The sequence below is a fragment of the Myodes glareolus genome, chromosome 17 (genome assembly GCF_982192425.1).
Source record: "Myodes glareolus chromosome 17, mMyoGla1.1, whole genome shotgun sequence".
NCBI classification, from domain to species: Eukaryota; Metazoa; Chordata; class Mammalia; order Rodentia; family Cricetidae; genus Myodes; species Myodes glareolus.
This window is the reverse complement of record NC_142042.1, coordinates 57399399-57416282: the sequence shown is the minus strand read 5'-3', so window position 1 is coordinate 57416282 and position 16884 is coordinate 57399399. Positions and strand designations below refer to the sequence as shown.

Here is a 16884-nt window from a genome sequence, read left to right as displayed (position 1 = left end):
TACGGTATTGAAACTACTCAAGAAGTACAGATGATATGTGACTTATAATCAAGTATTTAATTCTCCCCATTTGGGGATCTGGAATTCTGGAATCAGGATGACAGAAGATCAGAATATTCAGGGGGATTTGGACTTCTTCACATGAGAGGGAGCAATCTCTGGATTGTGCTGGAAAGATAATAATCCTCTTCTTGAGGACCAGCGTGATCTCGTCTTATTCCTCTCACCTTTCAAAGACACCAGCCCGGATGCCATCACATGTTAGAGTGGCGTTTCAGCATAGGAAGTGGCAGGGGCGTGCAAACATTTGCTCTGTAACATCCATGTTGGACAACTGATGGTGTCAGGCAGCTAGACCTTTTCCTGACAACTTTAACATGTAACTGCATCCCCTCTTTTCAGTTGTCCTGGGGTTCTGGATTTCAGAAACTTCTTATTCAACATCTTCAGAGAATAACCTCTTGTTCTGTTGTGTCAGTGGTAAAGAAATCCTAACTTGCTGTGCTGGCTCAAGAAAGGGTTGTTGTGGTTTTGATTGACTGTATACACCTGCAACCCCAGCCTTTGCTTCATAGTCTGAGCATAGCATAGCATAGTCTGAGAAGTAATTCGAAGTCTTTTTAGTTTTCTCCATGAAATCACAACCAATGCTACATGTGTGTACTTTGCATAGTTTAATTCATTTAATCTTATAAGGCCAGCGTCCCCCTTAAGGAGGAATTCGAAGCACTCTGAACATACCCAGAGTTCACACATGAACACTTTAGACTCGGTACTTAAATAAAGCAGTCGGCTTTAAATCTGACTCCGCCCTTCAGTACAGTCAGCCTCATATTGTTTGCAGGCTGTTGGGCTCCTCTCCTTTGCTGATCCTGTTACCCGTGGTCCATTAACTTTCCCCTTGCAAACCCTGGTGATACTTCTCTGCTTTGCATCTTCCCCACCTTCTTGTGTTTCCATCTGCTGTCCTGCTTCACTGCTACGAGAACAGAAGGAGCAGACGGGGGTGCTTATATTCAGTCCTATTTTTAAATGACATTCCTCGTAGTTCTTGATCCGTTCTTGTTCTGTGCTTTGCGTATTGGTGTTTACCTGATATTTACAAGCTTTTATGTGTTCCCGTTGTTCCCAGGTTGCCGAACAGGTGAAGCAAAATTGACGAAAGGCTTTAACCTAGCTGCTCGGTTCATCATTCACACCGTGGGACCTAAGTATAAAAGCCGCTACCGCACCGCAGCAGAGAGTTCCCTGTACAGCTGCTACAGGAACGTGCTTCAGCTGGCAAAGTATGGCCTGTTCCCCCACGCTTTGTTAAAGATGAAAACTCTCTGTGGAAATCAAACTTTGAAGGGCTCAGATATTATCTCTCAACGAGTATGATTAAATTTTACATTAATTTAATTATCAAATAATACAGTTGAGTTAGTTTGTAAATTTATTGGTGGGAGATGCTGGCTTGTGTTTTGAGATCACCTATGGATAGTGTACAACTTTTGGGTTTTCTATCTGATTGCAGAGAACAGTCCATGTCTTCTGTTGGCTTCTGTGTCATCAATTCCGCCAAGCGAGGTTATCCTCTAGAAGACGCAACACACATTGCACTTCGTAAGTTACGCTGCAGTGCCACACGGAAGTCAAGTGCTTACAGTTTTTAATTATTAGATAAAATTATAACCAAAGAAGACCCATTGATTTGATGAGCATCGTGGCATTCTGAGAGATTTGCATTGGTAGATTGCAGAGTTCTTAATTGAATTTCTTAAGATGGTGTAATTTATACCTGTGCATAAAGGATTACAAGACTTGCTCATTAGGTTTGAAAATGATACAAAATACAGTTGAATCAAAATAAGAACAGTCTTAACATTTGTAAAAATGCAGCAAAAGCAAATTCATAATATATTTGCATAGCATTTTTCTATTTAGACAGAACCTTTCACAAGGTCTCTTTAGTATAAAACTGTGTGTTTAGATTTAAAAATCACTGAGCCCAAGCTGACCCACAGTGATGTATAGTGTTGGGCTTAGGGTATAGGTCAGTGGTAAAGTGTGTGCTTAGGATGTATGGGTCTCTAGGTTCAGTTCCCAGAAATAAAATCTAATACTCAGCTCGAGAGTCCAGGACCTCAGTGTACTCCATACATTTTAGGTCACAGCTCAAAAGACATTGACAGACGAGGACAAGTCACTTAAAACATCAGTGGTATGCTTTTTTGCAGATATGATACCCATCTTGAAATACCTGAAAAACTCTAAAGGGACCTGCAGTACATTTTTTGAAATGGTTCTTTGCAGGGGTTGGAGTATCATCATAATCTACATTGTGCATCCATCAAAAGAATGCCCTAATGCCTTATCTAAAACAGTGTTGAGAAATACAGACTTTAAAGCTACTCTGAGAACTTTACAGATCCCTGGAAAGGGGATAAAGATGGTAGGAAAGCATTCTACTGCAGCCATTACAAGGGAGGAGCTTTGGTTCCTTTGAGGTGGAACTGTTCTAGTGAGGTTCTCGTCACTAGGAACACTGATACAGCATCTGCACACCCTCCTTAAATACTATTATGTGAAATCTCTATGTACATTGTCCTGGGTAAATGGTCCAAAGTGTAGCTTTACTTCCTGGTAATACCTCAGTCCCCACCGCAGTCTTAAGAGTAATTCACAATAACAGATAATGGTCAGTAGCGGGAAGATGGGTCTTCAATGAAACAACTTCTAGGAATGTAACTGGCATAAAGGAAGCATATACGTCTTAAAAGTGACCAAGTCAAATGGTATAAGGACCGTTGTTTGTAGACCTTAAATGTAGTAAAATTATAGAGTATCATTTTCAGAACAAATACAGAGACAATAGTATACTTTCTGGAATATGAAGAAAATGAATGTCTTGTAAACATTTACATTGTAAGCATACTAAGAATTAATCTGTTAACATAATTCATCTTCCAAATCAAGAACTTTCTTCCTTATTAATCAGCAAAACTTTATACAAAAACCCAATATCGTCTTAATCAGTATACCAAACTTTTTATAGCATCTTTTTTTCCCCTAGTTCATGTACAATTAAATCCTTTGAGAAACCATAAACATCAACATTGAAGTAAAATTACTAGGTTATTTATTCAACAAGAATTTGAGTTACTGCTCTGCAGCAGTAAGAATAGAAGCCCCTGCTGTTTGTACTTATCTTCCACGCCCCCCCACATTGGAGGTATTAACATCCTGGATGTCACTTTCACTAGTTAAGGCATCTTTGTAAATATAAAGCGTGCGACTTCCTGTTTGGTTGCCAAGAAGAGTGCACAGATGCAACTAAAAGGAACAGTGTAGGATGACATGAGGAATCCTTGGGTCATGAGGTCAGTGTCGTTCTTTTTCCTGGCAGGATTCTCCTTCTGAATGAGCACCATTGTGAGGATTTGATTTGATTACTGCTTCTCATTTCCCCTTCTATAGGAAAGATACAGTACTATGTTACAGTACAATTCCATATGAGTGTCAAAATTTTATGTAATATAAGTAGTATGAAATAACACCCCTTTATGGACGCTGTTTTAAGGGAAAGGAATGAAAGAAGAGTGGAAACAGACTTGCACCTAGCAGCAGCAGAGTTGCAGATCTTTATTCTGCTCTCAGCAAATGAGTCTACTGTACTAGATTCGTGGACTGCATTACCTAAGGCCACGAATTATCAATTTTGAATAAGTTCAGGTCTTCATGTTCTACTAGACTTCAGTTAATATAATATTAATATAGGATATACTTGGACTAAATAGGTCCACAATCTAGTTTACAGATAGAAAGATGCTCAGAATATCACAGAAGCTTTCCCACTTACCATGGTACCATATAGCTCATTAAACCTATTGTAAACTTGAGAACTCCTTCATTGAACTTGAACCAAGTGTAGGAGTGCAGGAGATTCTGTATAGAGGAATTCTGGGAAGGGAGGAATTCTACACAAAGATGACTTATGGCAGGACCTTGAAAAATAATCAGGGATTCAGAAAAGAAGAGAGTGGATAACAATGTATTTTGGTCAGAACTAACCTACCAGCAGATAGGACATCATAGAACTTAGGTGACAGTCGAAGATATGTGGGAGGAGCAATTAGAAGTAGGACTTAGGAGGCGGTTAGTTGTGACAGTGTGGCAAGTCATGTAGGACCTTTGAACCTTAACTTAAAAGGGTTGCAGCCCCATTGCAAGTGTCTCCTAAGGAAGGTTTCGTAAGAAGATTGCCCAGTAGCAGAAGTTGCAGTCTTGGAAATGAAAGGAACAGAGACCAGTTCAGAGTTTATTGCCAAAAGCATTAAGAGCTTGAAGGCTGCAAGTGAAGGATGGCGATTGGAAATGCCAGCAGTAGACTTACAGGATCATACATGGAAACCGCTTGACAATGTGGACTGAAGGCGAAGAAAAGGGGAATACCAAAGGAAATCCGGGGGCCAGTGAATAGCTCAGCAAGCCTGATGACCTGAGGTTAACCCTGGAAGCCACATGCCAGAAGGACAGAACTAACTCCTGAAAGTTGTCCTCTGAGCTGTGCACCATGGTGTACACACATAGTAAATATATAATTTTTTTTAAATTGTGAAGCTGGAGAGATGGCTCAGAGGCTAAAAGCACTTGCTACTTTTGAAGAGGACCTGGTTTCAGTTCCTAACAGCTGCATGGCAGATCACAACCATCTGTAACTCCAGTTTTAGGGGATAGGGGATCCCACACCTACTTCTTGTCTTTTGGGGTACCACGCTCATAGGTGGTAGATATATAATGCATGCAGGCAAATGCTCATATGCATAAAATCAATACTTTTTTAAAGAAAGCAAATCAAGGATTCTGATTTGAGTGACTGCTTGACTGTTTGTGTGTCACCCAAGTGAGGGATATAGGAAGAAGGTAGGAGGTAGACTCACTGAATTTGAGGTCTCTGATTATCTAGGTAAATATGCTCAGTAAGCAGTAAACACTTCCGTTCTTTAATTCAGAAAGATTGTACGATTTGGGAACCATCAGCATTTGAAGTTAAATTTAATTAACAAGTTGGTGAGCTATGGAGAGTATGTACATCAAGAAAACAAAAAAATGTGGGCAGCTTTAGAAGGCAGTACATGGGCATAAAGGACCAAAGCCAGGGATACTTAAGATTGGGCCATTGGGTCTCAATAGAGAAAAATCAGGATGGGATAGAGATTAAGAAAAAATAACCTGCTGATTGGTGGTGGTGCACACCTTTAATCCCAGTACTTGGAGGGCAGAGGTAGGCAGATCTCTGTGAGTTCAAGGCCAGCCTGTACTACAGAGTGAATTCCAGGACAGCCACAACTACACAGAGAAACCCTGTCTCAGAGAGAGAGAGGGGAGAGAGAGAGAGAGAGAGAGAGAGAGAGAGAGAGAGCGAGAGCACTCAGCTTTGTGAGTGGGAATGGGCTGAGTGGCTCATCTAAGGCTGTACCTGATGAGCAGAAAGGCACTGTGCTTCCCATTTGCGCTAGGTCGTTCTGGCCAAAGGGAGGCCCCAGGGAAATAAAGAACATGCTGGAAAAGGGACAGTAGTCTGACTCAACATCTTCTGTGGCCACCTGCTGTCACAGACACTAGGACTAGAGCAGCAAATGCAGTAAAACTCCTGCCATGGCACTTTAGGGCGAGTGGAAGGCTGAGAACAGAGAGGACATGCCCAAAGGGACCTGAACAGTGTCTGCTACAGCCACCCTGAAGGGAAGTGCATCAGGCTCTGAGAGGAGGTGTAGCAGGCTTTTCTGATGGGGATAATTTAGCTGTGGCTGAGGAAGTGAAGGGGGCCCCATTACAGAGTTAACATAGCTGGGTTTTTACACTGAATGTCTTCCCATTTTCTTCCTTAGGTACTGTGAGGCGGTTCCTAGAGATCCATGGGGAAACCATTGAAAAAGTAGTATTTGCTGTCTCTGAACTCGAAGAGGTATTTTACTAATTATTTTGCTTAATTTGAGTCTTAATTCTACTTGTGTTACCTTCATCTGTCATCATCTCTTCCCTGAATCTGAAGCTCACAATTGTAATGATTTAAATAAATTCGTGGCAGTGGAACTTAATGCTCATTCAGGGAAAAAGAATTATGATGGACTCTAAAAACAAGTGTAGAAGCATCCCACACTGTTTGACCATGTGAACCAGGCTTACTGACTCTCAGTTTCCCTGCCTCTGCCTCAGGTTCTGGAGTACAGGCATGCACCACCAATCTAAGGAGAGTTTGAGTCACAATTTTACTGCTTAGCTGTTGTCTTCATAAGTGGAATGGCATAGGCGGGCAGTTCTGCCTGCTGCTCCTGTTAGCGCTAGGGGTGGCCAGGCCTGCATAGCAAAGCACACTGAGAAGCTGAGCCTGATGCTGACCCTGTCTACATTTGTTTACTTGTTTCTGTTTTCTTTTTTAAATTTGTTTTTTGTTTTGTTTTGCTTTGCTTTGAGACAAGGTCTCTCTTTATAGCCCTGGTTGGCCTGTAAGTCACTATATAGACCAAACTAGCCTCAAACTCACAAAGGTTTGCCTATCTCTGCCTCCCAAGGCTGAGGATTAAGGGCATGTGCCACCACACCCGGCCTATCTTTTTTTTTTTTTTTTTTTTTTTTTTGGTACAAATCTAATGTCTTCAGGCTTCTCTTTAGGAAATGTTGTAGTTGTGTGTATAATACTGATTTCTTGAATGATTTCACTGACCAGTATTCGATTCCATGACTTTTTGTTATCATTCTTTTAGTCCTTTTTAAAAGATTTATCCATTGTATTTTATATTTATGTGTATGGAGGTGTACTTACGTGAGTTTATGTACATTCGAGTGTAGCTATCCATGGAGACTAGGAGAAAGTGTTGGAGCCCCCGGAACTAGAGTTAGAGATGGTTGTGAGCTGCCTGGTGTGGGTGCTGAGAATGGAACGTGGGTCCCCGGGAAGAGCTGCAAGCATTCATAAGCTCTGACCGTCTCTTTAGCCCGTGAAGTCTGGGATAGTTGATAAGTAATGCTGAGTAGCGACACAGTAGTTCCTAGGCTGCAGGAGAGGCAGAGTGCTTCATCAAGCGTGTGCGCTAGCAGCGCCTGCGTTTGCTCGGTGCTGGGAAAGAGCACGGGGACCGCACATGGAGATCGTAAGACAGGAACCCTGCTCATTTCTTAGTTTAGCACCCTGAAGTTATTGGTCAGTGTTTAGGTTAGCATACAAAGTGAGGGGTTTCATCATCTTCATATCATATGTTGCTATATTTTGTTTTTATTCATTTCCCACTTCCATTGCCTTCCTAATTTTTTAAAATTAGGCTTATGTATGTATTTTATTTTGGAAGAGGCTGGGGGAATGTGTGTGTGGACATCAGAAGATGACCTTCAGACTCTTCTTCACCACGTAGGTCACAGGAGTCAAACTCGGGTCATCAGACTTGGGGGCCCTTATCTATGAAGCCATCCGAGAAGCTACTTGTTTCTTTTTCCAAAGTAAAATTTATCTTTTTTCAAAATTTCTAAGACTGAGTGAAAACTATCAATCCTTTAGATATAGTTAGAACAGTTTTTGTTTGTTTGTTTAAAGAAAATTGAAAAACCAAACCTAGGTCAAATAGAGACTGGTGTACGAAACGTGAGCAGCTAGCATCTGTGCAGCTGAGAGAGCAGTAAAAAGGTGGGCGTGTGAACAGGACTGGCAGACTTCCACATCCCAGATGTGGTGACCCCGACCAGGGTGGGCATTGCTTTTGGTGAGTTCTGAGCAGAGAGAGGTGAGGCCTGCACTCTCCGGTCTGCCCCACAGCGTGTGGACCACAGTAACCACTGCTCAGGCTGCTTTCCTGCGGCACTGTTTTTCACAGAATGCCTTACTTTTCTGACACAGGCTACTTACCAAAAGCTGCTACCTCTGTACTTCCCAAGGTCGTTAAAGGAGGAGAGCCAGTCACTGCCCTGCCTGCCTGCAGACATCGGGAATGCAGAAGGCGAGCCTGTGGTGCCTGAGCGGCAGATTAGAATAAGTGAGAAACCTGGTGCTTCCGAGGGTGAGTGCTAGAATTCTGGCTTCCTTCTTTTCTTTAATTAGCATACAAATTATGAGTTTCCTTATGACGGTTTCATACAGATATGGTATTTTCTTCATTATTTTCATTCCTCTCTCTGTTCTCCTGCTGGTCCCTTCTCTCGAAGTACTCACCCACACACTTTCATGTTACATCTTTATAAAATCCTGATTCCACACAGGAGGAAAGTCCATGTAATAAGTGTCTCTTGGCACCTGGCTTATTTTGCTAACCTAATGGTCTCTAGTTCCATCCTTTTTTCTGAGCATCACAATTTTCTCATTGTTTATGGCTGAATAAACTGAGTGTATGTGTGGGGGGGTGGGAGTGGGTGGGTGTCACACTTTACCCATTCATCCCTACACCTATCTAGGCCGGCCCTGTATCTGGACTGTCGTGAATGGTAAAGTAATAACATGGATGAGCAGGTGTCTCTGGTATGCCAGTTAGCAATTCTTTGGGGTTTACCTCCAGGGATGATAAGGTTGAGTCATGTGATAGTTCTGTTTTTAGCTTTTTGCGGAACTTTCATTGTGATTTTCAGAGTGGCCGCACAAATATATATTCCCACCAACAATGTATAATGGTTCAACTTTCACTTTTCTTAATTTTTCTCTTCAGGAAGCTAGGGTACTGGTAAAACAGCAGCCAGCCAGGATGTAGGCTTGTATGTGGGGATTCACAGGTGGTCATAACAGCATGCTCAGCTGAATGGAGTCCCTAGGCTCATGAAGACGTGTTGAAGCAATAACTGAGCATATTACCACCTTAAATTTTCTGGTGTGCTCAGTTTTAACAGTGCTTTACTCCCAGCGCTCGAGAGGCAGAGGCACGCAGGTCTCGTGAGTTCCAGAACAGCCAAAACAGTGTCCTCAAAAAGCCTCCGTTAACATTAAATAACAAGATAAGAATGCTGTAGCCACGTCATTTCTTTAGATTTTATACTCAGGTAAGCTGAAAGTTATACACAGAGTATGTTAGGATGGGAGCCCTTCCGACTCTATTCTATAAGAAGCTTCTCTCAACCTTCACCTGTGTAAGACCCTAAATCCCCTGGATGAAAGCATGCCTCACACACTTCGTGCCTGGCCTGATCATGAAGTTGGCTTAGGGAATAGATTAGTTATGTTTAATTCGCTGTTTCAGGACTTGGGGTTTCTAAATGTTATTTCAGAATCATCATCTTAGCCCGGGTTCGAGGCTTTTTGGCTTTGTTGTTGTCGCCTCACACAGCACTCGTTGTCAGTTTTATGGTCTGCTTCCGTGTTCTCCGCTGATGCTGCTTTCGTTGCAGAGAACCAAGAAGAAGATGAGGATGACGGCTTGGGCGTGGATCTGTCTTTCATTGGCTCTCATGCTTTTGCTCGAATGGAAGGAGATATTGACAAGCAAAGAAAACTGATCCTCCAGGGACAGTTGTCCGAAGCTGCCCTGCAGAAGCAGCATCAAAGAAAGTAAGGCACACTAGTCCAGACAGACAGTGTGAAGTCAGAAGTCTGCGAGATGCTTTTCTGTACACACAAAGTTCCTCTTGTTTAATCTTCGTGCTGACCCAGTAATAGGGTCCAGGTCTCATTCTGCAGATGCAGAGCTGAAAGTTGAGTCAGGTAGTTTGGGGGAGCTGGTGCTCAGATTCATGCTCGATTTCAGAGTTTCTACCCAGTGTGTCTCTAATTGTTGTGCCTCTATGTGAGGTTATAGTCTAAACAGGGAAGTTAGAAGAAAGGAAAGGCATTTACAAGGTTTCTGTTGTGCGTTTACCACTGAAGCAGTTAAAGTTTTCTTCGGCTGAAGAGTTTTCCGTCTCCCCAGCTTACCCTGGGGGCCTTTACATTGTTCTCCCCAAGAGTTTCTAATACTAACGCAATCTGCATGAATCCTTATAAAATCACAGATGGAGCTTTGTATTTTGTGGTTTTTTTTTTTCAAAGATTAATAGTAAAGCTAGCTGCTTTTCAAAATTTTAAAGAAAGAAATGAATCGTACTGGCTCTCCATTCCCTCTTAGTGTGGGTCAGGATAGCGTCTCACAGACTAGTGTCAGGACATTGCGATGCGTGCAGAGGGGCACCTGGAAGGCCACCGCTGTAAAGTCCATCGCTGTGGCTTTTTTCAGTACTAAGCTAACCAGTCTCTGTCGTATTTTTGAGCTTTGGCTCCCACTTATTTTGATTTGGATCATCTCTTCCTTCAATCCTTTCCATTTTCCAGGTTTCAGCTGTAAAGCAAAGGCCACTCAAACCTTATTTGCTGGGTCTGAAATACCTGCCTTTCTTATTTTGCGTATTATTTCCTTATACAGCCTGCCACAACATAGCATCCTATTTTATATGGTACTTCTGTGGTGCCATTCTCCAGCCATAGCATGCAGGTTGGGCTAGATGATCTCAGAAATCTCTTACAAACATATTTTTAATATTTTTATTTCTTTGAGAGTTTCATACATCTCTATGATGTATTTTTATGATTCTCACCTCTGGTTACCCTCTCTCATCCTCTTCTCAATCTCACTCAAACTTCTTCCCAGTGAGTCCTCTTTCGTGGCTTGTTTTGTAGCCCGCCGAATTTAATTAGGGTTGCCTCTGTGAGCTTGGGAGGAAGAATATTTACTGATGCCTGGGCTACTTACCCATGCAATACCTCTGAAAGAAATGGCCTTCTCTCCCCTAGCCAGAATTAACATTTTCTGCCTCCTCAGTCCTAGGCCTTCACTTGACTCCAATTTGCAAATAACAGAAGCAAATTTACCACTAGAGGGAACCAGTGAACAAATTTTCCAAGGGATGAACCCAATGACAGGCTCTAGTTTCTCAACCTGGTCATGTGTAGTATCATGTGGCAAACATTTTTCTTTAAATACAGTGACAGGGCTCCCTTGCACACCATTGTGATCTCTCTTTCTGTGTCTGCATTCTTCAAATGTTCATATCATGATTTGTGAGTTGTTTGTGGATCTCAAATCCCCTTGCACTCTTATGAATGGTTGAAGATCCCAGAGGGCTTGTATCCACATGGGCTATATCTATCAACACTTACCATATTGTAAATTATTAATCCATTCATAAGTAAACAATCACTGTTTTCAAAAGTTAGCTAATTTTGTCTTTTGTATTAAAATCTTGCAAAATGTTCAGTGGGTTTAAGTGAAGATGACTAGAATCTAATAGCATCATTCAAACTGTTGCAGTAAGTTTTCTTGGATAAATTTTGTGAAGTAAATATGATATTACACAAAGACAGAATTGGAAAGCAAAGGAGTACTTTTAAAGACTTTTAAGAAATCAGATATGTTTCTGTGCGCTTTATAGACTCTGATAAGTGATAGTTTCTGAAGGTGCCTGAGCGGCAGATTAGAAAATCTTAAACCTTACCCATTGTGATTTCTTTTATTTACTTACATCTGCATTCATGTGGGTGTGCATGTGTATGCTTACATGCATGCCTCTGCGTGTGTGTGTCTCGCCCGCCCACCACAGCATGCAGAGGTCAAAGGATAACTTGAGGAATTCTCTACTTTTGCCATATGGGTCTGGGGATCAAACTCTTGTTGCCAGACCCAGAGACAGTGTCCTGGCTCTCTGTACCATCTCCAGCCCCACATCTGTGTTTCCATATTCTGTTTTAAAATACATTGTCTTATCATGAGTGTGGCTTTATGATATGATACATAGATCCTCTGGAAAGTAGGGGTTCACTCAGATAACTGTATCAATATGCTTCATTGTACAGTATCAAAGTGTATTAATTCCAGCACCAATCTCACTGCAAAAAGCCAAGCTTCCCAGCTGGGCCTGGTGACACATGCCTTAAATCCCAGGAGGCAGAGGTAGGTGGAATCTCTTGAGTTTCAGTATGGCTAGGACTATATAATGAGACCCTGCCACATAAAAAAAAAAAGAATTAAAAAAAGTCAAGATATAGACTTTCCATAGTTGAGTGTATGGAATGCATATTGGGCTCAGATTTTATCATTGGCGGTAAGTTAGTCTTGCTGGTTATTTTTCTTGCCAAGACAAGATCATTTTATTCATCTTAAAGAAAACAATTCAGGTTAAATGGCCATAGTTTCTCTGCCTGTAAGCTTTTAAAGTAAAAAATGATGTCCCATGAAGAGCAATGGGGACTGGCAACATGGCTCAGTGGGTAAAGGTGCTCATGCCAAGTCTGGCTCTCTAAGTTTGATGCCTGGATTCCATACGGTAGAAGGGGAGATCTTCTTCAAGTTGTTCTCTTGACTACTACACATGTGCCATGCATTCTTTATCTATCTCTCTCCCCCTTTCTTCCCCCTGCCTCCCCTCAAGTCCATTAACCCTTCATAGTTCGTGAAATGACAGATTCTGCACTTTTTTTTTCTTCCAAGCTAGTTGTTTATCTCAGTTTTCTACGGCAGTCGATTTGTTTCGCTTGTCAATCACTAGTTCAGGACAGTATTAAATTGAGCATATATGTACTGAGTATGCATTTCTGGTATGTTACTCTCAGGAAAAGGGCAGGTTCCAGGAAAGGAAATATAGACAGCACATAAAGCAGTACCCTTTCCTGGTGGAAGGCCTTGATGTGGAGAGTCAAACATGGCAGACTGTAGACACTCACTCTGTAAGAACATGTCCTGAATGCAGGCATGAGTAAGATAGTTCTGAAAATCAGAATGAGCCACACATTGACTGTCAGAGGTACTAAGTACATTAAGGCAGAAGTTCTGAGCAATGATCAGGGTGTTGGGCACATCCAGTTATCACTTAGGGGCAGCAAAGCCACAGCAGGAAAACAAGGACTGAGTGTTCTGATATAGACAGAAGTTTCTATCTTGGCCAGTCCTGCAGCTATTCAGTCCCAAAGAAACACAAATGCTTATATTAATTATAAACTGTTTGGCCTATCAGCTCAGGCTTATTATTAACTGGCTCTTACAACTTAAATTAACCCATAATTCTTGTCTGTGTTTAGCCACGTGGCTTGGTACATTTTCTCAGTGAGGCATTCTTATCTTGCTTCCTCTTCTTCTGGCTGGTGACTAGCCTCTCTGCCTTTCCTCTTCCCAGAATTCTCCTAGTCTGGTTGCCCTGCCTATACTTCCTGCCTGGCTACTGGCCAATCAGCGTTTTATTAAACCACTATGAGTGGCAAATCTTTACAGTATACAAGAGCATTCTCCCGCAGCACTCTGCCATCCAGTAAAGCTATCGCTGAATGAAAAGATTGTCTGGCTTCCCATTTATGTGTGAGATTGTAGGTGAGGTCTGTAATGCAGAATACTTAAGAGTGCTACTAAATGAAAAACTGTAGACAAAATAAATTTGACAGCTCATCTGAGCCTAGTGACATTCGTGGGTAGGCAGCACTCAACTAGACGTCCAGAGAGACTGGAGGTGGGAATGGTGATGGTGATGTCCTCAGCTTACCAAGAGCTATTTGTCGGGTTTGCCTATGAGCCAGCTACTTAGCTGTTTGTGATTGGTGTGGGGTTCAGTTCAGCTGCTTTTTTTCTTACAGCACTGTGAGAGAGAAAGGTTAAAGGAGGGCTTTGTGTGGCTGTAATTGTGTAAGAACTGACACAGAAGCTTCCCAAGGTACATGTCTTCTGCTTATCCTGCTGAAATAGTGGAAATGACGCCTCTCAAAAGTGTGGCCCAGGAAGCCTGGTGCCCTTCGGGAGCCTGTGAGGCCAGACTGGCTTCACTTTGTCACTGCCGCCTCTTCCTCATTCCCACGGTGTCCAGTCCAGTTCCCTGGGCTCCTTAACCTGGGATGTTACAGAGATCAGTGCAGGCTAGAGCATGGGGGAAGTTAGGAGGATAGTTGTCTTCCTAAGCACAGTTTTTGTTGTTGTTGTTATTTTGTTTCATTTTTTTGGGGGGGGGGGGTTTCAAGACAGGGTTTCTCTGTGTAACAGCCCTAGCTGTCCTGGAACTAGCTCTTGTAGACCAGGGTGACTTTGAACTCACAGAGATCCACCCACCTCTGCCTCCCGAGTGTGGAAATTAAAGGCATGCGCCGCCACCACCACCCAGCCTTATTTTTTTTTTACATCAAAAGGTATATTCAGATAATTAATTTTTGTTTCTTTTAAATCAAATAAGTAATTTCTTTAAGATTTCTGTTATATACGATACGATGAATATTGGTAGATACGAACATGAAGGGGTTCTTAGACCAAACAGTTTAGAACTTATGATTGTTGAGTTATGATATGGCAGATCTGGAAGTCGGTGTCCTTCCATGCTGGAGATGTCAGGATAGCATTTAGAAAGATGTACTTATGCTTCTCCTGAACCAGGGTCTTACTTACCATGCTTACCCAGTTCCCCTTGCGTTGATCAGAACGAAGGGTGTTAAAGTGTGATTGATTGGTAGTCCTTTTGAAAGACTCCAGCTGTCCATCACTGGGTCCTCAGTGTCCTTTCTCTGCCCTGCGGTGCCGCGTCAGTTTCTGTGCACTGGTTTACAAAATCTGAGAACACAGACACAGCCCTAATTCTTCACTAATGCATCTAAGTGTTTGGTGCATTGTGAGTGATTTGGATATCTCTAAGGAAGTTGTTAGGAAGCAACCTAGCAACTTTTCAGTTACAACTTTTGAAAGTCATTGTTACAGTGGGAAAAAAGACACTGAGACACAAGGGGAAAAGATTATTTCACTAGAATATTTCGTTTCCTTTCATTAGTGGTCCTTGTTATATTTAACATCCTGTTACCTATGATGCTAATATCACTTGTCACACTAAGGCATCATTTCATTAATTATTAAGTATTATTCAACTTTTGCTGACATAGTCATGTGCTAGAGTACATATAGCAACGCAGAGGCAAGCAAGACAGATACAACTTCTGCCCTTGCAGAGCTTAGTGCCCTGCACACAAGAAAATGTTCAACTTTTTTTATAGTGAACCTGGTGAAGCAGGATACAAAAGAGTGTAGTGTAGGGCACAGCATTTACTATAGGTCTAGAAAACCTTGACTCCAGGGTGAATTGTCTCTTGAAAAATGGGCTTTTTTCTAAGTAGGTTAGTTATTGAACTTTTTAAATTAACTAATTAATTGATTTTTATTAAAAATAGATTTTTCTCTCATACAATACCTCCCAGCCACAGTCTCCTCTCTCTCTACTTCTCCCAGCTCCCTGCCACTTTCTCTCTCCCCCAGATCCACTCCTGCTCTTCAGAAAAGAGCTGGCCTCCAAGAGACAACAGCCAAACAGGACAAAGCAAGATACAAAAAGACAAGGCAAAAGCCCCTCATATCAAGTCTGGACAGGGCAACCCAATAGGAGGAAAAGAGGCCCCAAGAGTAGGCAGAAGAGTCAAAGATATACCCGTCCCCACAGTTAGGAGTCCCACAAGGCTCCAAGCTAACACCAGACATACCACGTAGAGGACCTGGTGCAGACCCATGAAGGCCCTGTGTTTTCAAGAGTAATTTTGTTTAAATATTCTTCATTGTTCAGCCTTTGGCTGTGTAGGTGTATGGTAATTGATTAACTGAAGAAATTGGTCTACGTGGAGACAGTATGTAACCTCAATCAGTTGTACCCACTGGACAACAACTCAGTATTTCTTTCTTTAGGAGCAGCCTAGTGGCTGAGTTGAGTGGCTTCTCTGCCGTCACAACTTGCTTTACTATCTGTTTGTACTTGATGGTTATGGTTTGCCTGGCACATAGTAAGAATTTATTCATTGAAATCAGCTGTAGGGACTATTTTTAGCCTTTGATTTGGGGGTTGGAATAGAAGGTTGTTTGTTTTTATTATAATAATACACAGAAAACAGAGGGAAGTGTTGAGTGGGAATATCTGTGGGAATATAAACGATTCTTCAAGAAGCTGGATGGAAAGCACTTCTAGTGAGCAAGGCGGTACGTGTGATAGCTTCTGCTGTGGGGAAGCCACAGTCTGGAGTTCCTGCGCTGAAATGTACCTTACGGTCTGCACAAGTCAGAACAGCACCAAGATCATAGCAGTGATTGGAATCTTGTACAAATCGTGAATGTAAACTATAAACTCTACAAAAGTCCATATATTTAAATTTTGCCTGTTAAAATCTATCCCTGGAATGATCTCAAATTATTAACCACTGACCAAACTTAACAAGATGGACATTTATGCAGTTCTTGAGTTTACACCATGAACCAAAATTAATTTTAGGCGGATTTAAGAACTTTTAAAAAATTAAAATTTATAGACGTTATAGATATCTTCTATACCTAAAAATACTTTTTTTGAAATTTATGTGTATATCTATGTGTATGTATATGTATGTGCAAGTCCCTGCAAAGACCAGAAGATGGCATCAGATCTCTAGAGTTCCAGGCAGTTGTGAGTCTTCTGGTGAATTAGCTATTAAAATTAACTTGAACAGAGTGTGGTGGCACACATTTCATCCTAGCATCCAGGAGGCAGAATCAGGCCGATCTCTAATGTTGAGGGTATCCTTGTCTACATAGTGAGTTCCAGTCAGCGGAGGCTACATAATAGAGTGAGGCCATCTCAAGAAAAAAACCAAAACCCTGAAATATTAACTTGATCATTAAAATAATTTGTAACCTCCTTTTCGCCAAAGCCAAATTAGTCCATGTGTCATAGTAAGTAGGGGTTCGATTCAAGCGTCATTAGCCAGTCATAAATGTCCCAGTTGCCAGATAAAGCTTCTCGCCTTGCTTGTGGTCCTGTATAACATGTGCAGCACTTAATGTCTTTCTGCTGTGCTGTGCCTTCGTGGGGGCAGCGATCCTGCTGTCTGTTTGCTGTAATAGTCTCAGCACTCATCATAGCTTTGTTAATTAGTGGTTATTTGGAGATCTAACACTGCGGCTTTTCCTGTTAACATTTTTCTAG

General features: G+C 41.8%; 1 protein-coding gene across 2 annotated transcripts in view; it reads left to right on the top strand.

Annotated features, from left to right (window-relative positions):
• Gdap2 (ganglioside induced differentiation associated protein 2) overlaps positions 1 to 16884 on the top strand; it is a 49966-nt gene that overhangs the window by 15125 nt on the left and 17957 nt on the right. For both annotated transcript variants that reach the window (XM_048442186.3, XM_085677923.2), the window contains exons 4-8: positions 1133 to 1286; positions 1517 to 1605; positions 5874 to 5950; positions 7874 to 8033; positions 9346 to 9505. In XM_048442186.3, the coding sequence (XP_048298143.3) occupies positions 1133 to 1286; positions 1517 to 1605; positions 5874 to 5950; positions 7874 to 8033; positions 9346 to 9505 (640 nt within the window). The remainder of the gene's footprint in view (positions 1 to 1132; positions 1287 to 1516; positions 1606 to 5873; positions 5951 to 7873; positions 8034 to 9345; positions 9506 to 16884) is intronic.